The following is a 24735-nucleotide window of genomic DNA, read 5'->3' on the forward strand; positions in this document are numbered from 1 at the left end:
GTGTGCTGAGGTTCAAGGGACCAGGCCAAGAGGCCACATAAGAGTGGAACCCCTCCCGGAGGCAAAGGGAAGGAAGTCCCCCGGCTGCATACAGACGTCAACCAAAGGACAGAGCACAGGTGCTAACAAAAGGCGGTGCAGTGCCCTAAGCCAGCACAGCTTGGACACGGAGGTGATCTGGTTCAAAGTCCTGGTGACCTGGTCGTGGCAACCATCCCTCAGCGTCTCAAGGCTTGAGCTGCCTCGTCTGAAACATGGATCACGATCCTGAGGCGTCCCTGACGGGGCGCACAAAACCCCTGCAGACAAGCGCCCCGACTTCTTTGGCTCAAAGCTTCCCGCTTGCTCTTGGCCACACCGGCCCCTGCAACATCTACACTCGAACCTCGGGCAGCGAACCCCGTGCCGCGCTGTCGCAACAATCAATGGGGTCGGCGCTATCCCCACACAGCGGGTGCACGGCCCAACCACACCGCGTGCCCCCAGTTAGCAGAAGGAGAAGAGACATCCTCTTCCTCGAACTCTTTAATGCTGAATTTCAAAACTGGAAAGGGCTTTCATTTGTCCTGGTTGACCAGGAAAAAGCCCCAGGGTTTAAGATGATGTAATCCCTGGTGGCCCTTCCTCATTTCTACGGCCCTCTGGCCAAGCCTGGGGCAGAGGGCCAGGGGTGAACGGCAGCCCGAGGCCAGGAATCTGGAGGCAGGATGAGGTAAGCTGAGGCTGGCAAAGAGCTCCTGCCTGGGTCCCCACGCCGCACCTCAACCCGGTGTGATACTCTTCAGGGGGCAGATTCGAGAGCAGGGAAGGGCAGAAAGAAACTTCCAGAAGCATGCTGAAGGGCATGGCTGTCAAGTCGGGGTGCCGCTCCCTTGAGGCGTATCTCCCACGGGGCTTTGTGCAAAGCAAGTGGCCAAGAGAGAGCGAATGACCCCCAGGACCCCGGGAGCTGCTGGCGGCCACTAGACAAGATGCGGTCAGCCCTTCCCTGCGGCCAGGGAGGACTGCGGGCTCCCAACCCCCGCATGGGTCACAAAAAGCTGTTCATCACATCCTCTGTGAATGAAAACCCTCGCTGTGATGTGAGCCAAATGTTTACAAATCACCCCTGCGACAAACTCTAAGCTTCCGAGCAAATAAACTCGCTCTCTGCACCTGTTTCCTCATCTAGAAAGGGAGGTCTTTGGACCCCACGGTCTCTATTATAATTTCTCTTCGGCTCCTAAGCTGGTTCTGCACACTCCCTAACAACGCGGTGAGCCTAACCTAGTCCCAGAACCAGGGTTAAAACATGCCACCTGCCAAGATGGGAGTATCAGGACGGAAGGGACCCTCTCTCCTTAAGTAACTAAAACACTGAAAAGAGTTTTCATGCACGTTGGACGACAGGCGGCACGGGATCGTATCCCTGACAGAGACAGACAAACGAGATCAGCCCGACCAGTGCCCCACTCGCTGCCCGGAGAGCTCCCCATCCACAGCACCAGGAAGGGGGCCCCATACCGCACCCGGGGTCCTTCTAGGAGACAGAACGCAGGGTTCAGGGAGGCCACGGGGACCTGCACGGGGCACCGGGAAAGGTGTCAGCCGAGTATTGGCTAGTGCACGCGTGTCAGGAAACTGTCAGGCCAGGGAAAGAACCACCAGAAAGGAGCAGCCAGAAGGGGGCGTCTGGGGGGCTCAGTAGTCAGTTAAAGCCTTTGACTTCGGCTCAGGTCACGATTTCGCACTTCATGGGTTCAAGCCCCGCATCAGGCTCTGTGCCGACAGCTCGGAGCCTGGAGCCTGTTTTGGATTCTGCGTCTCCCTCTCTCTCTCTGCCCCTGCCCTGCTTGTGCTTTCTCTCTCTCTCAAAAATAAACATTAAAAAAAAAAAAAGATATCCCCCCCCCCCATATTTAAATCAACACAGGGGCACCTGGGTGGCTCAGTTCAGTTGAGTGACTCTTGATTTCTGCTCAGGTCATGAACCCCGGGGTCGCTGGATCGAGCCCCACCTCAGGCTCTGTGCAGGCGTGGAGCCCGCTTAAGACTCTCTCTCTCTCCCCCCCACCCTCTGCTCCTCCCCCACTCACATGCATGCTCTCTCTCTAAAAAATAAAATAAAATGAGTAAAGTTTAAAGCAACACAAAAACAAAAAACCCAGCCCTCAGCCATGTACGGTTCACCACGTCTGACACCCAACTCAAAACCAGAAGGTGTGAAGAGAAAGATGGGCCCGTCACCATAGGAGATGTCAACCGAGAGACACAGACCTAGGAGGTCTAAGACGACACCGGACAGGAGGGACATTCAAACAGTCCAGAGAGATATGCTCTGTGTTTCCAGAGGGACAGCAACTGCCATCCTGACAGGGACCAAATCCAACCTCCAGAGAGGAACACCCCCCCCCACCCCCCGCCCAGGATAGGACGTCCTCCTCCCCAGGGATGAGCTCTGAGGGGGGCCCGGGGTGCTCTCTCTCCACTGATGCCCGAGGGCAGTGAGTGGTCTGGGAGACCTGGGGCAGGAGAGCCCCCGTGAAGACACAAGAACTGTCCAGAATGAAACACCCGGAGGCCACGCAAGGGCAGAACTCCCCCAAATCTAGCCCCATGTGGGCGGCGGGGAGGGGACGCAGGTTTGGGACCAGACAGAGCAAAGCAGGACCCGGACCCTTCCACTTCCAGCCATCTGAGCCGAGCAAGATTAAGTCAAGGGAAGTCTCCGGGCCTCAGGGTCCCCACAGGCAAACCTGGGTAACAGCACCCACTTCAGAGGGCCTGCTGGGGGAGATCGAGTCAGGCGAGGTACACAAAATCCCAACACAGACCCTAACGAGAAGACACCCCACTCTGTTACAGCTCAGGAGGGGTCGGGGACAGCGTGGGGAGTTGAACTCACCCCTGCATACCTGGAAAGCAGCTGCGAGTAAGAAGGCCCAGTGAGTGACAGCAAGGACGCGGGGCCGGTCAGCCTCCGTCACAGAAGGTGCGGCTCCCAGCCCTATGAGTGAAGGCCTTGCGCTCAGGAGAAGACGGGGCCGAGCGTGTACGTGTGTGCGCGCACATGCATGTGTGTGGAAATACAGGCGTCACAAATTCAGAACGAGCGCGGCCACAGATAGTCCACAGATGTTGCGACAGCCCGGCCTTTTCCACAAAACGTTTCTTCCCCCAAAGGCCCCCTGCGAGGTCATAATCCCTGCGCGTTATCAGATAGTCTCCAGAGAGACTATCTTCCCGTGTCAGTGGACCCGCGACAGGTTTCACGAAGCTGCTTGTTGGCACCTGTACCCGACGTCTCCTTGTCTAAAGCTGGGTTCCTGGCCTGCCCGATACCCAGATCCATGTAAAATCCCAATACACAGGGGGCACCGGGGTGGCTGAGTGGGGTAAGCGTCTGACTCTTGATTTCAGCTCAGGTCATGAGTTCACGGTTCATGGCTTTGGGCCTTGTATGAATCCAGTGTGGAGCCTGCCTGGGATTCTCTCTCTCTCTGCCCCTCCCCTACTTATGTTTTCTCTCGTGCGCTCAAAAATTAATAAATATTAAAATAAATAAATAAATAAAATAAAATAGAACTGATACACAGACTCCACAAGCCTGCCCCTGGCACCAGTCCTGAGGAGAGCCGTGAAAGAAAACCGAGGTCCCTCCCGACAGTGCCATCACATGACCCTGTTCCAAACGGGCTCCAAAAGATGTTTCTGGAAACATAGCAGGTCCAGCCCAGGCCGCCTCAGCACAGACCCCTCCCACTGCCAGGAAGCCTCAGGCCCTAGGGAGCCCAGAGAGACGCAGACGCCCAGGTCACCTGCACAAATGTCACAGCCCAGCAGGCCAAGTGCCAGGCTCCCAGACGGGACAGGCTCCTGCAACGGTGTTCGCCAGGTGACCACAGCGTCCGGGAAGAGGGCAGTCTGTGCCCACACAAAGGCTGGACACCTGGCTGGCCAGGAGGGTGATGGATGGACAGAGGAGACGCGAGTTTGTGCAATGGGAAGGTACATAATTACATCGAAACTTCTGTGTTCTGAAATGCTGGCATGCCACTGGTCCCCAGAAATACTTCAGTGACCGCCGGCCAGCCACCCCTCGGGCAGGTGCCCGAGACAGATGAAGAGTCAGCCACAAACTCTTCCTGCTTCGCATTCCAGACTGGTTACCACATCCTGATAACTTGGCCTTCTAAATAGACTTCGACTCACTTCTCGTATGGCCACTGCAGTGTCCTAGCCTCGGGTGCCCCCATCTCACCCCGAAGCCCTCGCTCGGACAGTAGCTCCGAGGTGATTCTGGTGTCCGGATCCCACACCAAGCAGTGCAGGCCGAGGGTGGAGCGAATCCCACGCCACCACAGGGGACAGCGTCTAGCCCAGGGATTTGTGCGTCTGCACCCTCGATCCTCACCCCACACCTGGCATTTCCGTCTCAGAAGACCAGAGATCTAAGACCAGAGACCTCACTTTACTCCAAACGAATTTGCTCATGAGGAGGATTTCCTACGGGCATTAACCCCCAGGTCACTGGGAGCCTAAGACCTACCACACCCGCGCTGGACATCAGCCGGGGAAGTCGTGAAAGCAGGAATCTCAGTACGAGAAAGCTTTTCAGAACAACGAAACGACGTCTGTGATTACCGATCGACACCTTTATACTCCTTGAGACTAGAAAATCTTAACCAGCACAGCAGAGTTCTGGACCTACCTGACCACAAGGCTTCGGAGAATCTGACACTTGACCACTTGGTCACCTAAGGAACAGACAAATACAGCCAATCTGCAGAGAGAGTCACCTGTTCAACAATCGTCTACCAAACACCCATTCTATGGCCAGCACCTGAGCCCTTTAAGGACAGATCCTGTCTCTCTGCCTTATATGTTACCTGGACAATACAGATAGTACGCGATTATCATACCAGACAGCATACTTATTTATAATTTAAGAGGACAGCGCCATAGAATAATACAAGGAAAGCACAGAGCAGGGTAAGTGGGGGGAGGAAGGTGCGACTGAACCAAAACAGGAGGGGTGGTCTCACTGAAAAGGGAGGGGGAGGAACAAGACCCCTGCTGGCAACGGCAAGGTCCTCGGTCCAGACAGACGCGGCAGCCTGTGTAACGACTTCAGTGTCTTCACCTTGATCGTGACAAATCCGGACAAGTACGCCACAGGCCAGCCAGCTTCCCCGTGAAACAAACACCTGACCCAGCTTCTTCTATTCCTTTTTTTTTTTTTTCCTTTAATCTCTATTTATTTTTGAGAGAGATACAGAGACAGAGTGCGAGCAGGGGAGGAACAGACAGAGAGGGAGACACAGAACCCGAAGCAGGCTCCGGGCCCTGAGCCGTCAGCACAGAGCCCGATGGAGGGCTCGAACTCACAAACCCCAAGTTCATGACCTGAGCCGAAGTCGGACGCTTCACCGACTGAGCCACCCAGGCGCCCCTCAGCTTCTTGCATTTCTAACCCACGTTGGGATTTTCCACCAATAACGAAAAGGTCTTGTTTTTCCTAGAAGTTTACGCTCCCTTTATGGTTTATTTTCTACTTTTTTAAGCCCCAATGCCAAGTGATCAAATTCCAGTCCCCGCGTCGTAAGCGGGCTCCCACGCACCTAGGAAGAGCTGGCGGAGACCCCCTTCTCCCTCCTGTCCCCCAGCCAGTGCCACGGTGGGGCTGAAAAGCTTCTGCGGAACCACGGCAGCCACAGCGAGCTGCAGGCCCAGGCGGGGAATCCACCTGCAGAAAATGCCACGCCAGGTTTCCTAGCACTTTTCCGGAAAACCTAACCAACCCCACGCACAGTGACAGCGAGTTCAGTAAGCAGACAGGCTAAAACATCAGCCAAGTGTTTATCTTTTCCTTAAACATCAATTATAGGAAAAGTCTGCAGAGGCTGAGAATAATGCTAACCTTCAATTAACAGCAACTTTAAACACTTCTTTTTGGTGTCTTCCTAATTAGTAAAAAAATAGTAATCATTTTTATTTTTTTTAAGTTTATTCATTTTGAGAGAGAGACAGAGCACACCCGAGGGGGGAAGGGGCAGAGAGAGGGGGACAGAGGATCCACAGCAGGCTCCGTGCTGTCAGCGCAGAGCCTGACGCAGGGCTCAATCTCACAAACCCTGGGATCAGGACCTGAGCCGAAACCAAGAGTCCAACGCTTAACCGACTGAGCCGCCCAGGTGCCCCGATAGTTAAGAATCTTTCAAAGACTCAACCAACAGTCAGTGGCCCCTCTTTGCAGGGGAGCAGGGGAGCGGGGGAGCGGGCCCTGTCTACCCCCACTTGCCAAATGAGGCACAGGGAGCAGAGGACACTTTGCCCGGGGAGGGAAAAATCCCTTGTAACAATAAAGGGATCCACACACACTACTCTGAAATTCAGCATGAACTAAGTATCATGCAGAAATGATTTAAACCTACCCGAAAGAACAAACACTTAAATAGGAAATTAAACAGGTTTAAAAGCTCATGTTTTCACTATTCCACATGCTGTATTAAAAAGGAAGAATTCTGGGGGCGCCTGGGTGGCTCAGTTGGTTAAGCGTCTGACTTCGGCTCAGGTCATGATCTCACGGTCCGTGAGTTCGAAACCCGCGTCGGGCTCTGTGCTGACAGCTCGGAGCTCGGAGCCCGCTTCCGGATCTGCGTCTCCCTCTCTCTCTGCCCCTCCCGTGCCCGTGCTCTTTCTCTCTCTCTCTCTCTCTCAAAAATAAATAAACGTTAAAAAAAGAAGCTGAGGGGCGTATGGGTCCCGATATAGGACACAGAACTTCAAATGCTCAAGGACAAGATGGGGCGCTTACAAGGGAAGCAGCTGACCCGTGCGCATCACCCAGGTGCACGCCAGGCCCCTTTCCGGCTCCGAGCACCCATGACATTTCTCAAGAAGTCGTGTCCGCTGCCTCCCTGCCCAGCTGGCTCTCAGTTCACACCGCCAACCCAACAGCACACACCAGTGGGCTACCCTGTGGCCTTGACAGGTACGTGACAAACACTGAGCCTTTACAGCTCAAGAGGCAGCCAACGCGAGCAAACACGTACCTTCTAGACGTGATTCCATAATGACCCAGAGGCAGAGGCTAACCAGAACGCTGATCCAGGAAGTTCAGTCTCCGCAGGACGGAGAGTCGAAAGAACACGGATTTCCGGGGGGGGACTGAACCACCATGGCGAGGAGGAGGTGGAAAACAGAAGCGGGATACTGGGGTCTGGCCCTAGACAGGTGTTTCTTGGAAGGAGGCAAATTCACTGGCCTCTGTTCCACCGTGGCTCTGGACCTTGCTGGACAGGACATGAATTAAGTACCCCTGGCTCTCCATCACTCAATCGGCCTGCAGGCAGGAACCAAAGACAGTGCCCAGGAGCAGGAAGGCAGAGTGGAGAAGGACTTGGGCCCACGGCCCCCACCACGACCGTCGAGGCACACGCTGTGTGACAGGAGCACACGATAAAAACAGCACGTAGAAAGCACTCAATAAATACAGCTGTTTTTTAGAATTATTGTAGAGCTGTCATTTCCCTCAAACTATCCAGAAGAAATCGAAGACGTCAAGCCCACACCTAAGGGGATGACCTTATTTGAGAAGAAGATGCATGGGCAAAAAATCAGCATTCAGAGTAGAACAAGCCTGTCTCTCTCTCCAATCAAAAAATATATACTTGTAGGGGCGCCTGGGGGGCTCAGTCGGTTGAACGTCCCACTTTGGCTCAGGTCACGATCTCACAGTTGGTGAGTTCAAGCCCTGCATCAGGCTCTGTGCTGTTGACACAGAGCCCAATTGCTTTGGGTCCTCTGTCCCCCTCTCTCTCTGCCCCTTACCCTCTCATTCTCTCTCTCTCTCTCTCTAAATAAATAAGAAAACTTTAAAAAACTAGGGGTGCCTGGGTGGCTCAGTCGGTTAAGCGTCCGACTCCGGCTCAGGTCCCAATCTTGCAGTCGGTGAGTGTGGGCGCACGTCGGGCTCTGTGCTGACAGCTCGGAGCCTCGAGCCTGCTTTGGATTCTGTGTCTCCCCCTCTCCCTGCCCCTGCCCCACTCGCGCTCGTCTCAAATATAAACATTAAAAAATTTTTTTAATTACAATTATAATTAGAAATTTAAAAATATATATATATATATATACTTCAAAAATTTTTATTTATGTTTATTTACTTATTTATAGTATTTCACTGGTTTCCAGACATTCTCTCATTTTGACGTTTTAAAACACACACACCTTCCAGTTGATCCACATTTAAGGATCATACTTGGTCATCTTTCTCTTCATTTTGACCGGAAAGCGGTCATTAAGTTGACCCCTTATCTCAGGGCATTTTAGGATCAAAGACATAAACGCAAAATCCCAGGGTACACACTGAACGTTTCATCACAGAGGCTCCGAGAATTAAACCCAAGTTGCCCTGAAAATACCTTCCCTCGTGGGTCTCGGGCATGAACACACTCCGGTAGCTACAAAACGTTAAGAAAAACAAGCCTCCGTTACTCAGCAGAGAGTAATGGCCTCTTTGCCTTGATGCTACTGTCATCTGGAAAGGGGACGTCGTGACAGGTAACATCCAAGTCAAGTCCCTGGACGATGGGCAGCACGCTGCCAGCGACTCTGTTTTCCCATCTTTAAAATCGGTGTCACGAAGGTCGTATCTCACAGGGCTGGTGGACGGTTCAATGGGAGAATCCAAAACAAGTGCACCCAAGTGCTGAGTCTTTTCCCCACGACCCCCCGTATACCGCCATCCGTCAAGTCCCCAGCTCTGGGCTGTAGACCATTCACGTGACCGGTCAGGAAATGACGCGGGTCCCCACTGGTGCCCACGAAGCACACTGCTAACACAGACCCACCCGGCTGGTTTCGCACCTGTCACCCCACGGCTGGGATCTGCGCACACAGTGCTGGCCTCCGGGGATCCCAACCCCCAGCCACGCTCCACCTGGGACCAAACCGGTCACAGCTGCTCCCAGCGTTTAAAGGAAAGGGTTTTCAATGGATCCGAAAGTTAGGAAAAGTATAAACACGCGTGCTATTTACCAACATGTTGTTGACTAAGTACAGTTCCAATAAACTAAACCAGCTCAGTGCAGTTTGCCAGATCAGAAAGCAAATGGGTTTCCAAACCAAATGCCGGTCTATTTTTTAAGTGACTAACCTGCAATCGCTTCAAAGACTTGAAAAGACCATTATCAAATTTACACACGTATCGCAAAAGCACTTAAAAATTCCATGTCTAGGGAAGAAATGTACACTCTTTTTTTTAAAGTTTATTTATTTTGAGAGAGAGAGAGAGAGAGAGAGGGAGAACATGAGCATGCAAATACAAGTGGGGGAAGAGGGGGGAGAGAGAGAGAGAGAGAGAGAGAGAGAGAGAGAGTCAGTCCCAAGTGGGTTCCTTGATGTCAGCACAGAGCCCAGCTCGGGGCCTGAACTCACGAACCATGAGATCATGAACTGAGACGAAGTCGAGAGTCAGACACTTAACCAACTGAGCCACCCAGATGCCCCCAGAATCAAAACTTTAAATAATTTGCAAAAACACTTATAGGTAAGCGTCCCACCTGCTGAGACACTGCCATGAAATAAAGATAAGGGATGGGACAACTTAAGGGATGTGTAAGAGCCACAGTGAGGAGAAGGTACCAGTCACAAATTTCTTGGAGAACACAGAGTCCAATAAAACGTCCTTTCGTGTAAGATTAAAACAGAAGAAGGAGCGTCTGGGTGGCTCAGTTAAGCATCCAACTTGGGCTCGGGTTGTGATCTCAACGTTCATGAGCTCGAGCCCCATGTGGGCCTCAGCGCTGACTGTGTGAAGCCTGCTTGGGCTCAAGTGACTGATGGGATTATTGTGCTTTCTCTGCCCCTCCCCAGTTTGTGCTTTCCCCCCACCCCCCCCCAAAAATAAATATTTTTTTAAAAAATGAAGAGGCTACAGAATCCCTCTCCGGTTAAAAAAAAATTAAAAATAAAAAACAAGCGACGGACTTTGGGAATGGAATTCACTTCTAGGGACGGATCCCAAATCGAGACTACAGGGATGAGGTCATCCCCCGGCCCCTCCAGACACTGCCAGCAGATGGAGGGGTCCGGTGTCCCCAGATGTCCGCGGACCCAGCAGAAAATCCACAGCTGGCTGTGCTCGGCAAGCAGCAAAGCGCCATCCGCGGGCTCTGAGTCTCGTCCCCGCGGCCCCAACCACGAGCGGACGAGCCAGCGGACACAGGAGGCCCCACGGGGAGCCCCCGTCCGTCCTTCAACGGGAGTTGGCAAACGTCTCCGGTGAAGGGCCAGACGCTACTCAACTCTGCCGGGGAGCCTGAGAGCGGCCACTGACGAGATGTCAACAAATGAGCGTAGCCGTGTTCCCGTAACACTTCATTTATAAAAGCAGGCAGGGGGGCAGGACTGGCCCACGGCCGTCGTCTGCCAGCTCCCGCGCCGGAAGGGAAGGTTCCGGAAGGCTCAGCGCCACGGAACTGAAATGAAGCCAGAGGAGCAACTCGCAGCAACCACCGGGGGCTGGGACAGGACGTAGGAAACGACCCAGCAGGCAGACGGTGGCGGAGAAGGAGCCACCAGCAGGCTCGGGGCTCTGACCTCCACCCCAGCAGGTGTCTCTGCGCGACAGGATCACGAGGACGCTTTCCCAGACGTTTGACTTCGAACACGAGCAACTCAGAAGTCAAGAATGACAATTATAGAAATAAAGCTAAAATACTCAGAATAAATATTTGGAAGTTCAAGCATAAGCCTGATCACCTGTATCACGTTTACATTCAAGCATTTCGGTGCCACAGCACAGCTCAACACTCTGTTCACGCATTTTACCTGAACCCATCACACTGCCTACTTCCAGCATTCTTCATAAGGATAATAAACGCTGCTTTTGTTTATAGTGAATAGATAAAATGCACCTTAAAATAGGTGCATAATCCCTTCCTCAAAACCCTGGGGGCTGGAAGTAGGTGGGAATTCAGAAATTTTTGGATTCAAGGGGCTCCTGGGTGGCTCAAGTGTCAGACTCTTAACTTAGACTCAGGTCTGTGCTGACAGCTCAGAGCCTGGAGTCTGCTTCAGATTCCGTGTCCCTCTCTCACTGTGCCCCTCCCTTGCTCATGCTCTGTCTCTCTCTCTCTCTCTCTCTCTCTCTATCTAGAATAAATCAAAAACATTAAAAAAAAATTTTTAAAAAAGATTCTCCCTCTCATCTCTCTCAGCCCCTCCCCCACTCACAATCGTTCTCTCTCTCTCTTTCTAAAAAACTTTAAAAAAGATTGTTATGGAATGGAGAAAGATAAGGCAGGGTCCAGGGTGGCCTAGGAACGTAACCATTATGCACCTACAGTCCACAGCTCTGAACAAGTCGAATCGAATTCTCCTGTGACGTGAGAAATGACCATACTTCTCAGTTTAGAGCTTTGGGGGTTTCACTTTTTAATTATTCTTTCATGTTTATTTATTTTTTTCATGTGTATTTATTTTTGAGAGAAACAGAGACAGAGAGTGAGCGAGGGAAGGGCAGAGAGAGAGAGGGAGACACAGAATCTGAAACAGGTTCCAGGCTCTGAGCTGTCAGCACAGAGCCCGACACGGGGCTCGAACTCACAAACTGTGAGACCACGACCTAAGCTGACGTCAGAAGCTTAACCAACTGAGCCACCCAGGCGCCCCGAGCTTTGGGAATTGTAAAATTGCAGACCATGGGCTGCAGGCGTCTATTTATAACCCCCTCCCCCCCAGACGCCCTGTTCCTGCGTGGCCGAAGTCTAACCTCCCCCACCTCCCCAGGCCAGGATTCTCCTCCCTGCATCCTTCTGCCCAGTCCTGTCTGGGCACCACCCGCGGCTCTGGGCGCTTCCTCCAGGGAGGCCTCCTTGACCTCCTTTCTCCCCCACCAGCCTATTTTATCTGCCTCAGAATCATTGTCATCGTTCACAATCATCTTATCTGCCAGCTGTCCCGTGTCCGCCTTCCCAACTAAGACTCATAAGCCTAGGGAACTTGCCTGCCTCGTGCAAAGCCACCCACCCCCCTAGCTCAGACACTGTGTCTGGCACAATCAGTGACCAAGGAATTAAAGGTCGGGTGTCCCAGACGTGGTCACCCCCGTGCTGGGCAACTTCCATGCCCTTGCTCCAATCCCCACACGACCTGGACACCATTAACCCTTTTGGGCCAGCAGGGAAACTGAGGCACAGGAGTGTTACGAGATCCACCCCCCACAAAGGCCACCGAACAACGACAATATCGGATTTTAAAGGAAAACTCTAAGTCTTAAAAGGGAAGCTGTTTGTTCCCTATTCCACCAACCCCGGGGCCGCTAAAGCGGAAAGCATGATAAATGAATGCACACACTAACTTGGGTGCTTCTGGGTCCATAAAAAAACTCTGCATCTCGGCCACTCACTGACCGAAGCCCGTTATCTAATCCGAGCCCCAGCACACACGGAACAGCTCGAGTCAGAAACCCGATAGTATGCTAAAGATCTTAAGAAATTCTTCTCCACGAAGACTTGGGAGATTCCTCTAAATTGCCATAATTGCAGATTGCTCAAGACTGGAACTCACTGTAAATCATGCCATTTTCTGAGAAATTCTGCAACAGTCATCTGATTTTCCAGGAACAGTGGATGCCAACTGCCAAGTCCGGCTGCCGCATTTTTACGAGCGGAGGACCGTGCCGTCAAATGCCACCGAAAGGCACGACTGAGCATTTCACCAAGGGGTGACAGAGTTTCACTGGGGTTGCCCCCCACACCCCCTCCACGGCTTTCTGGCTTATGCAGAACTGCCTTGGGCATCCGGGGCGGCAATGACAAACAGCTAGTGCGTCCGTGGAGAAAGGCATGACCTTTACTGGGTGCTTCTGCTGTCTCTGTGAGACCCACAGAAGACTGAAAACGGAAGGAGGGGGGCGGAGGGAGGCAAGAGGGTCTTTGTGCCATCACCCTTCCCTCCATCGGGTCCGCTCTATAACCAGCTGGAGAGGACACCTCTCCACCAACTTTCAGACGGACTCCCTCAGGGACAGTTTTCCACGTAGTGCACTGATCTTTTCCATTTGGAAGCAATGGTGTGAAGTGCAAGGCGGCAGGCCAGATGATGGGGACAATCTGCACCGAGACAACTGGCCACAGCTAAGGGGCCATGGGAGGATTGGACCTACGACCCATGGATGCAGCATGGAGCTTTAACCAACAGGGTGAAGCCTCTTATTTAAGTTTATTTATTTATTTGGCGGGGGGCGGGGACAGAGAAAGAGGGGGAGAGAGAGAGAGAGAGAGAGAGAGAGAGAGAGAGAGAGGGAGAGGGAGAATCCCAAGTAGGCTCTGCACCAGCAGCACAGAGCCCAATGTAGGGCTCGAACTCACAAACCGTGAGACCATGACCTGAGCCAAAATCAAGAGTCTGACCTTTAACTGACTGAGCCACCCAGGGGCCCCAAGGCCTCTTTTAGGAATAAGCAAGCAACCATGGCTTAAGCAGAACACCCTTCCCACTTCTACTAGGTGCTGGCCCTCTTTTCCAGCTTGTAACTCGTTCTGGCCTCGTCCCAAATTCAGTGGCTACCACGAATGGTATTCCTAACATTCAGCCTTTCTTGGAAGGTTCACTTCACTTTGATACCAAAACAACAACAACAACAACAAAAGATCAGGGGCGCCTGGGTGGCTCAGTTAAGCATCTGACTTCGGCTCAGGCCATGATCTCACGGTCCGTGGGTTCAAGCCCCACATCGAGCTATGTGCTGACAGCTCGGAGCCTGGAGCCTGCTTCAGATTCTGTGTCTCCCTCTCTCTCTGCCCCTCCCCTGCTCCTACTCTCTCTCTCTCAAAAAGAAATAAACATTAAAAAAAAATTTTTTTTTAATTAAAAAGAAAGCTCTCTGCAGCCAATGAATAAGCAAATTTTCATCACAGTTGCTAAAAAGTGACTCGACAGACCAAGGGAAGGAAACACAAGTTCAGAGAAGCGCAGAACTCTGGTCAAGGGTAGAGCATACGGAAGGGCCTCAAAATCAGGGAGCCATGCAGGAGAGCTGGAGGCCGAGAGAGAGAGAGAAAAGAGAGAGAGAGAGAGAGAGAGAGAGAGAGAGAGAGAGAGAGAGAGAACAGGTGCTTCACATGCTAAAGGACCGGTAAAGATGAACCAGGCGCCATGTGTCAAGTCCAAAGAACCAGGGTTCATTCCTTCAAGGGCAGCCCTCCACCCTGCAAAGTAAAAGCTCAACCAAAACCATGGTTCGGAAGGTGGGGGCACCCGGGTGGCTCCGTCCCAGGGTTGATCCCAGGGTTGTGGGATCGAGCCTCACGTCGGGCTGATGCTCATGCTGACGGCGTGGGGCCTGTTTGGGATTCTCTCTATCCCCTCCCCCGCCCCTCCCCTGCTCATGCTCTGTCTCTCCCAAAATAAATACATAAACTTTCAAAAAAAAAAAAAAAAAAAAAAAAAAAGAAAGAAAACATGGGTCCAAAGATGAAGGAAATTAACAGACGAAATTCACCGAGCAGCCCAGGAAGAGCCCGGGAAACCAGAGGAGCAGATATGAACTTGTCCTCCACAAACCCCCACCTGATGCTTCCAGGCGGAGGGAAAAAGGAGCCAGTTGGGCGGGGGGGGGGGGGGGGGGGGTTGAGGCTTCCACCCCAAAGCACAAGCTGCACCCAGGCCAGGACACCCTCCTCTCCCCGCGTCGTGCCCCAGATGCTCAGATCTCTGGCTGAACGTCCCCGCAGCCGCCACTCGAATGGGCCATCTGGAGTTCTGGGGCCCAGCAGACGACCACGTGGCACCTGCTTTATCCCAAACACCTCTTCCCACACATCAGAGGCAAGACCGCACCACAGTGACAACCCTGTGGAACCCGGAAGCCGTGGCCGAGGAGGACACGCCGGTGACCCCAGTGCAGACATCCCCCCCGGTGACCCGTCGTGGTTACTGACCACACGGGTGCCAGCTCCGCCTGCTGGCATCCGACGTCCACGCTCCCCCATACCTGGTGGTACGGATGGTGCAAGAAGGAATCCGGGCAGCCGGCTAAAGCCATGGGCTCCTTCTTCAGCACCTGCAACAGAGACAGACCGTGAGAAGCAGCCAGACAGGACACCACGGTCACTGCTCGCAGCCTGTTCCAGGCTGACACACCCGAGCCGGTGGCCCCTGGACACCCTCGCACGATCAGGCACTCAGTTGGGAGGTCTGCTCAAGGGGTCCCCGCTTTTCTTCTCACACAGAGACCAGCTACGGAACCCTGGGAAGGCCGTCCGCACGGTCACAGGATCTATGGGGCGCGGGGGCCCTCAGAGGGGTGTGGGGGGCACCGGCTCCCCGCGGAGGCTCCCAGGGACCGCCAGGCTCCTTTGGTCATTACAGATATTAACACCCTGAAGACGTGATCTTCCTTTGGGGAATATGGATTGAGCCTCATTCCAATCAAGCACCGAGGAAGCTGTGTGTGGTCGGGGTCTCCCAGGTACCGCCCGTGTATATGCTGACTCTCCCGGCCGCAGCCGAGATCAAAACACTGTTACGGGCATCTGACGCCCCCACTGGTGTCACACTCCCTGGAGGCACGGTTCTGTGGCTACAATCTCTGACAATGACATCCACAGAAATGGACTTCTGAACGCACATTAAGCCTCTCCTCGCTTCTGTGTGAGCTACAAGTAACATGAGCTGTATTCAAAGGCCCATCGTGGGGGTGCCTGGGCGGCTCAGTCACTTAAGCACCCGACCCTTAATTTCAGCTCAGGTCACGATCTCACAGTTTGTGGGATCGAGTCCCTCATCAGGCTCCACACTGACAGCACAGAGCCTGCTTGGGATTCTCTCTCTCCCTCTCTCTCTGCTCCTCCCCAGCTCGTGCTCTCTCTCTCTCAAAATAAATAAACTTAAAAAAAATTTTCTTTTTCTTCTTAAAAGCACATTGGCTCCTACAGTGAGATCCCAATAAGCACGAAACACAGACCCTGTCATTTTTGTTTTTAATCTGCTGCGGCACAAACCACATGCCTGATGCATACAAAGCAGACAGCGAATCTCCCTCCCCTCTGACGCAGACGACGGGTGGGGCGGGGAGGTTAGGGGCAACCAGCAGCTTGGCCGGGACTCAGACGGGTCACCCGTTTGCCTCTGAACACAAAAAAACCAAGGCCAAACTTCCATGAAGTGAGCTTCTCCGAGATCCTTCCTTCTAAAGCTCGGCGGTAATCAGAGAGCAGGGGGAGGATTCCGGGAACAGAGAGGAACCAGGGACAATGTCTTCTCATGTGGAAATCATTGGACGCTGAGAACATTTTCAGGAATGGCAGCAATGAACGATCTCCATCATAATCGGTCCCAGAGGCGCCTGAACCATCGGCCCTTCTTCGGCCCAGCCCCGCTGAACAATTCATAATCCCTGGTCACGAGAGGCTTTTCTCGAGCCTCTGCGTTTGTGGCTGTCTTTCCCTGCTCCACCACCAGCTACCTTCCTATGCCCTATAGGACTGAGCTCAGGGATCACCTCCTCCAGGAAGCCCCTCAGACTGCCTCTCGCCAATCAACACTGCTCCAAGATGGCTCACTCAGTCAGTGTCCACTGGGCTTCTGGCATCTGGATCCAAGCCGGTTTCACAAAGAGGGCGCTGGTGGTCATCACTGTCAACCCCTTTAGAGCAGGAAGAAAACACAGCAGCTCTAGGACGGCCACCCCACCATGTCCAGGAGCCACCTCCAACAGGACTACCCGCCTCTCCTACGGTGTCCCCAGAGGAGGCCCAGGGACAGGCAGGTGTCCTGCTATTCTAGAACACAGGGTCTCCTCTGAGGCTGCCTTTCGGAGGAGCAAGAACAATGAACACTAACAAGAATCCCTACAACGAGGCAGCAAGGAAACCGAGCTTAAAAAAACACTTTCTGGGGGCGCCTGGGGGGGTTCAGTTGGTTAAGCAACTGACTCTTGACTTCAGCTTAGGTCATGATCTCACGGCTCATGAGACTGAGCCCTACGTTGGGCTCTGTGCTGACAACGCAGAGTCTGCTAAGGATTCTCTCTCCCTCTCTCTCAAAATAAACAAATAAATTTAAAAAATTTTTCTGCTCCTATACTCAGAGCTTGGAAGGTCCCACTTCCCTAAAGTCATTTTACTACAAGAAAAATAACGACTATTTAGTCAGTGGCTCATTTCTCTCAATGAAAGAAAAAAGGAGAATGGAAGAAACAGGACAGGCAGGAACTGCCCGGGACAAGATAAACCGGAGGCTGTGGGCAGTCCAATCAGAATCAATGCTGCAGACAGTACAGTCCATGGACGCAAAATCCCAGGAACGTGGACAACAGACCCCAGGGAGAACGCATCAAACAGAGTGGCAAAAAGGATGAACAGTCTGCAGTTCGGCGCAAAACTCGGGGTGCAGAGAACAGCACCCGGCTGTGAAGGGAACACCACCTTCCCCAGCCGATCTCGACCCCGCACCTCTCACGCATCTGGGGCAGAGTGAAGATTCTCTGACCAGACAGTCTGAGTTTTTCAGAATTCAGAAAGGAAGACTCACGAAAGCTTCCCAGGGGAATCCTGAAAGACTCCAGTGGGGCATAAAAGTAAGGACATTCATTCCGTCAACCCAAATAGCAACAAAATCGGGGCGCCTGGGCAGTTCAGTCAGTTGAGCACCCAACTCTTGGTTTTGGCTCAGGTCGTGATCTCACGGTTTCGTGTGTTCGAGCCCCGTGTGGGGTTCTGCACTGACAGTGCGGAGCCTGCTTGGGATTCTCTCTCCCTCTCTCTCTTTGTCCCTCCCCCGCTCACACTGTCTCTGCCTCTCTCGAAACAAATAAACCTAAAAAGAAAGATAGCAAAAAATTCGAAGGTAAGACCCAGTCATGGGCTGAAGCGTGTCCTCCCCACAATTCAAAAGTTAAAGCCCTAATGCCCAGGACCCACAACGTGGCTGTATTTGGAGGTGGAGGTCTTTAAAGATGTGATTAGCTTAAAATGAGGTGTTAGTGTGGCCCCCGAGTCAATGTGAGGGGACCTGAGGACACAGACACACACAGAGGGGCGACCGCGGGAAGACACGGGGAGAAGACGGCCGTCTACACGCCAAGGAGAGGGGCCTCACGAGGTCCCAGCCCTGCCCACACCTTGATCTCAGACTTCGGCCTCCAGAGCCAAGAGGAAATAAATTCTGTTATTTGAGCTGCCCAGTCTGTACAATTCTGTTAAGGCGGTCGGTCCTGAAAGACTAATACAGACCCAAGATAGGAAAACACTACTAAATTGCTATTTCAGCTAAAAGGAACAGAAGTGCCCTAAATCTATAACATCCACTACCAGGCAATTATGTTTTCACTAAGTGTTTAGGATCCTTTAATCCATCTGCACAGAAACCAGAGAATGACCTGTAAGAGGCTGCTAGGCTGAAGGGAAGAGGGTAGGGGCAATGGAAGCCCTAACAAGATGGCGGGAGGGCCCCACGCGGTAACCGGCTTCTCTACTGCATGGGCACGGCTGTGGCTGGTCACCTCTCTCCAGCCTTGGGCAAGGCCAGTAGCCCCCAAGCCTGTAAACCTGTCTGGCCCATAAGTCAACCTGGGCCTATGGTAGCAAGTCTCATGCGTCCGTGTGTCCAGCATCCAGCCGTTTAATCCCAACACCAACCTAGCTGCTATTCTGAAAGTACTCTGGGGAAGTGGTTGACATCTGCAATCACTGGACTTTTAGGCAAAGGGGATTACCCTCCCTACAAGAGGTGGGCCTCGTGCAATCAGCTGAGGGCCTTAAGAGCAAAGACTGAGATTTCGCAAAGAAGGGATCTGACCTCAAGACTGCAGCAAACTCCTGAGTTTCCAGACTGCCAGCCTGGCCCAGGGATTTCAGACTTCTCAGTCCCCAACAATCACGTCAGCCAATTCCTTAAAACAGATCTCTCTGTACGTACACACACATGTTCGGTGTCTCAGGAGAACCCTGACGTATGCACCCCAGCCAACCACGGCCAGATCCCAGGACCACACGTGGTGTCTCCTGTAGGCCTCCCCAGTGCCCATCTGGGTCTGATGACTCTGCGTGGTCAACCTCCCAGCCCCCAGCCCTTCTCCAAACACACCCTCCACCTTCTTCAGCCCGCAGCCTCCTTTCCCTGAGCAGGCTAATTTTCTCCCCTTCGCCCACATCCCCGCGGGCCTTGGGGAGGGGTTAACACCCTTCTGGCCCCCTAAGGACCCTCTCAGCACCTGTGCTAATGGCTGCCCTGTTGCCCCATGCCCCTTTCTGCCACTGCTCCCACATTCCTTCCAGCTCACTCCGTGCGTGCCGCCCTGCCCAGCCTTGTTTGCCTCCGGAACTCTTGGACATGTTCAACACGTGGAGACACGTAACTTTCCCCCGAAGCTTCAAATTTAATGGGTGTTGGAGTGCCAGAAATATCACATACACATGCCAATGTTATCACCTAAATACGACCTTTGAAAGCATTTACCAAATGAGATTGCTTCTCAGTCAGAATAATAGACATCCCGTAAGTCCTGCTGAGTAGCTCCCTTTGGGATAAGAACACTATAGTTCAATACAGTAAGATCAGAGTAACTCGAGGCTCTAATAAAATGTATCAAACCCAGCTCTCATTGGATTTAATGGTGAAAGATAGAAAGCTTTTCCCTTAAGATCAGAAACAAGGTGAGGATGTCAGTTTTTGCGTCTTCTACTCAACATAGCATTGGAAGTTCTAGCTAGAGCAATACAGCAAGAAAAAGAAATAAAAAGGCATCCAAATTGGAAAGGAACTAATACAATCTCTGTTCACAGACGACACGATCTTATCCATAGAAAACCCTAAAAATTACTAAGACGCACACATAATTAGAGTTAACAAATGCATCAAAGTTACAGAATGTAAGATAACACACTAAAACTAGTTGTGTTTCTATACTCCAACAACAAAAAATCTGAAAAAGAAATGAAGAAAACAAATCCACTTGAAACAGCATCAAGAATAACAACTAGGAATATATTTACTTAATGAGGCAAAACACTTGTGTACTAAAAATTACAAACGTCGCTCTAAGACTATAAAGGAAATATAAACACGGAAAACATCCTGTGTTCATAGCTGGGAATATTTGACAGTTTTAAGATGATGACAATACCCAAAGCATATACAGAGTCAGTGCCATCCCTCACAAATTCCCACTGGCATTTTTTTGCAGAAATCAATAAAACCTTTCTAAAATTCATATAGACCCTCAAAGGACCCCAAACAGCCAAAAAAAAAAAAAAAAATCTTGAAAAGGAAGAACAAGGTTGGAGGACTCACATTTCCCGATTTCAAAACTGACTACAAAGCTTTGGTGATAAAGACAGTGTGAAATGGCTGAAGGGCAGATGGACAGACCAATGGAATACAACAGAACCTGCAGAAATAAACCCTCACGTATGATGGCAGGCTGATTTTCAACAAAGGTGTCAGGGCCATTCAATGGGGAAAGGACAGCCTCTTCAACAAGCAGTTTTGGAAAAACTGGATATCCACATGCAAAAGGATGAGGTTGAACTCCTATCTTACACTATCAATGAACATTTATTCAAATAGATCAAAGACCTAAACCTAGGAGTTAAAACTGTAAAACTCTTACAAGAAAGCATAAGAAAAAGTCTTCATGATGTTGGATTTGACAAAGACTTCCAGTCAGGACACCAAATGCATCAGCAACAAGAAAAGACAAATCAGACTTCATCAAAATTAAAAACATTTGTACCAAGGATATGATCAAGAGATGGCAAAAACCCATAAAAAAGGACAAAATAGTTGCAAATCATTTATTTGATAAGGGATTAATATCCAGCATATATAAAGAACACCTACAACTCAACAGTGAGAAAACAGGCCACCAATTTTAAAAATGGCCTTGACTAGACATTTCTCCAGGGAAGATATAAAAATGACCAATGAACACTCAACATCACTAGTCATTAGGGAAATGTAAACCAAACCGTGGCGAGATACCACAGAAAATAAGCATTGGCGAGGATGTGGAGAAAGTGAAACCCTTCTCTGCTGCTGGTAAGAATACAAAACGGCACAGCCTCTGTGGAAAACAGTATAACAACTGTTCAAAAAAATCAAATGGAGAATTAACGTATGTCCAGAAATTCTATTTTTAGGCATAAGCCCCAAAAGAAGCAAAAGCAAGGACTCAAACAAGTACTTGTTCACCCATGTTCAAAGCAGCATTGTTACAATAGCAAAAGAGTGTAAACAACCCAAGTGTCTATCAACAGATGAATGGATAAGCAAAAGGCAGCATATCCATACAACGGAATATTATTCAGCCTTGAAAAGGAACGCAAGTTTGACACACGCTACAACAGGATGAGCCTTGAAGAAGTTATGCTAAGTGAACTAAGTCAGTCGGGAAAGGACAAATGTTGTACGATCTCGCTTCCACGAGGCCATCTACAAACAAAATGTAGAAGTGAGCAGGGGCTCGGGAGAAGGGAGGGTTAATGGGTACAGAGTTTCTGTCTGTGATGATGAAAAAGTTCTAGAAATAGACAGCCATGGTGGTTAGACAACGTTGTGAATGTAAGTAATTCCACTGAATTGCACACTTAGAAGGGGCTAAAATAGGAAATTTATGTTTTATATGTTTTATCCTCTTTTTTATTTTATTTTTTAAGTTTATTTATTTATTGAGAGAGAGAGAGCAGAAACAGAATCCTAAGCAGGCTCTAAAACATCAGTGCAGAGCCCAATGTGGGGCTTGATCTCACGAACTGTCATATCATGATCTGAGCCAAGATCAAGAGTTGGATGATTAACTGACTGTGCCACCCAGGTGCCCCTATCTGCCTTTTTGAAACATAGAAAAGATGGCTGTCCAATGAGCTTCCTTTAATAAAATTTAAAACTTTTGCTAATTTTTTTTTAAATGTAAGCATGAGATTCCGCAGAATTTCTTAGGATGTTAAAACTTGAAGATTGATAAAGCAAGGCTTGCAAATATCACTTCTGTACAAACTTTTTAAAAAATCTTTTTTCATGTTTATCTTTGAGACAGAGAGAGAGAGAGAGAGAGAGAGAGCATAAGTGGGGGAGGGGCAGAAAGAGAGGGAGACACAGAATCCAAAGCAGGCTCTAGGCTCTGAGATGTGAGCACAGAGCCCGACGTGGGGCTCAAACTCACAAACCGCGAGATCATGACCTGAGCTGAAGTCGGACGCTTAACCGACTGAGCCAGCCAGGCGCCTCTCTTTTTAATTTCCAACATGCTTCCTGGTCACACCAGTTTTACCACTTGGAATTGGTTAAGACTTGTCCGTTTTGGTCTCTCTTGACCAGCAATGCCCTCTCTGCTCTGTGACTCTACGTCACCCAGCTGTCTGGCAGGTGAAATGAAACCCCCACCGCAAGCCCTTGGTAAAATCCATCTTGCCACCCGTACCTGACAAAGACTGGGACCACGGTCGTGATCTGTGCTCTCGTGCAGACTGAAACCCTCATCCTGCTCCTGAGCAAAAAACTTCACTTCTAAACATCCTACAACAATACAGGCTCGATGACACACTGTGCCACTTTGTAAAGAGTTCCACATTTATTATTTTCTTACGTGGATTTATTTTTGAGAGAGACAGAGCATGAGCAGGGGAGGGGCGGAGAGAGAGGGAGACAAAGAATCCCAAGCAGGCTCCGGAATGTCAGCACAGAGCCCGACGTGGGGCTCGAACCCACGAACGGTGAGATCATGACCTGAGCCGAAGTCAGACACTTAATCCACTGAGCCCCCGAGGCACCTCACGAGCTCCACATGTAAATCATCAGCTGACTTATCAAAATGATGTGCTTTGTACAGATACTGAGGAAAAGCCTCCTAGGCTGGTTGCTACTAGAGCTTTCTGTAACAATAAACGGCATTCTCTCTAACCGTTGTAGAATGACGAAGAAATTGTACCCGTGACTGCTGTCCCGTCTTCCTTCAATTAAAGAGGCTTACTGCTACGTTCATCTCGCTGTGTGGATTCCATATGTCCTTTTAATTATGAATCTGTCCTTTGCCAGAATCCCATTATAAATAATGTATTGGAGTCTATCCATTTTAACAGGGTTTTGAACTTGTGATAAAAGTTTAAATAATCTTCACCACGAAGCCTGAACTTTCTTCCTTATTAGACGACAGTTCAGAAAAATAGTTCAAGCAGAGCCAAAGTCTGCTGATGCTAGAGTCAACATTTTTCTCAACAACGTCAATATTTACACTTCTGGGTCCAGCAGCTGGACTTGAACATGCCTTTGTTCTTTTTGTTTCATGTTTATTTTTTTTCCATTTTGAGGGCAACTTCTGCTAAATGACGATGACAAGACCATCCTAACATTTTAAATGTTGCACCCAAAGCCGCTTTTTCTGAGTTTCTCACTGAATCTCTGGAGACCGGCAGGCATACCCTATGCCTTTCTCATCACAACCTATTGGGAATTACGCTCATGGCCGATTTCAAGTGTCTGTCAACCCTTCCCATAGCAGGGACCCCACCCCGTATGCTACGAATGTCAACTGTGATGCTGGCAGGCGCAGCGAGGGACCCGGCACCTCACGTACACCCGGCTCGTATCACCTGGCAGAGTGCTCAGCGCGGACTCGGGATCCACGTGATCCGCTCTGATTTCCTCCTCTGCTCTGTTTTCCTTACTGAACACACATGACCTTGATGTCAGCTGCGGCAATGGGATATGACCCACGATGTGAAGACAGGTTCAGGTTCAAGTGTGTACTGGCGCATCTCGCCTGAAAGCTCACCGCCTTCTGTGGCACGCGCCTGCTGCCCACTGGCCCCCACCCCTGCCCGCACCCCTCCCCTGCCTTCCTGGTCCGCCCCGGACGTGGCAAACATCTGAGCTCCCGAGCGCGTCTCCTCCTCTGACCTACTCTTACGAGAATGCAACCAGCCTCCTCCAAGACCCCTGAAGTCACCTGCAGGGTGGCTTCCCTGCTCCGCCGAGGACAGCACACATTGGGGGGACTCTTTCCATCTTCACTTGACCAGAAATCCAACATGTGCATTTCACCCTGCTGGGGAAGCCGAGACGTCTCCTTAGGGCACTTACTTTGTTCCCTCCAGCGTGCCTGTTTCCTACTTTCTCCTCACTGCCTCCTCCTCAGGACACTCAGGGGACAGCCTGGTGGCCCTCGGCTCCTGACGCTCCGCACAGCCCAGTGCCAGCTCGTCGCCCTGCGGCCCTGCCCCGCGGCCACAGCCGGCACCTGACACCAATCCTACAGCACTTGTCAGAGAGCAACTAAATGCCTTCTCGACCAAGAACGTGGTCTTGTTCCCTTCTCCGCCGAGGACAGCACACCGGGGGGACTCCAACCAGACCAACCAGCGTAACTGCCGACGGGAAGGCTAAACAAGAACATTTGATTGGGAAGTAAAAGCAAGTAAATAAATAAATGAAAATAAAATTGAAAAAGAGAAGCTGCAAGTCTTAAAATAAATCACAGGGCGGGGGGGCGCCTGGGTGGCTCGATCAGTTAAGCGACCCACTCTTGATTTCGGCTCAGGTCATGATGTCACGGTTCGTGGGTTCGAGCCCCACACTGGGCTCTGTGCTGGCAAGGAGCCTGCTTGGGATTCTCTCTCTCCCTCCCCCTGTCTCTAACTCCTCACCCGCCTGTGCTGTCGCTCTTAAGAATAAACTCAAATAAATGAATAAGTAAATCACTGCAGGACTTTTTAAAAAGAAAGTGATACCTCCCATAAAAGCCGGGGACCC

At 51.0% G+C, this 24735-nt stretch overlaps 1 protein-coding gene across 7 annotated transcripts in view; it reads right to left on the reverse strand.

The window, feature by feature from the left end:
* Nucleotides 1-24735, reverse strand: part of GRB10 (growth factor receptor bound protein 10) — a 183757-nt gene that overhangs the window by 108346 nt on the left and 50676 nt on the right. For 3 of the 7 annotated variants that reach the window (XM_023250176.2, XM_045052134.1, XM_003982618.6), the window contains exon 3: nucleotides 14981-15049. The exons of 3 other annotated variants lie outside the window; for them this stretch is intronic. In XM_023250176.2, the coding sequence (XP_023105944.1) occupies nucleotides 14981-15031 (51 nt within the window). In that variant the 5' untranslated portion in view covers nucleotides 15032-15049. Of the gene's footprint in view, nucleotides 1-14927; nucleotides 15050-24735 lie in introns of those variants that run through there. One more of the 7 variants, XM_023250177.2, reaches the window with a different exon arrangement.

This window comes from Felis catus, chromosome A2 (genome assembly GCF_018350175.1).
Source record: "Felis catus isolate Fca126 chromosome A2, F.catus_Fca126_mat1.0, whole genome shotgun sequence".
Lineage (NCBI taxonomy): Eukaryota > Metazoa > Chordata > Mammalia > Carnivora > Felidae > Felis > Felis catus.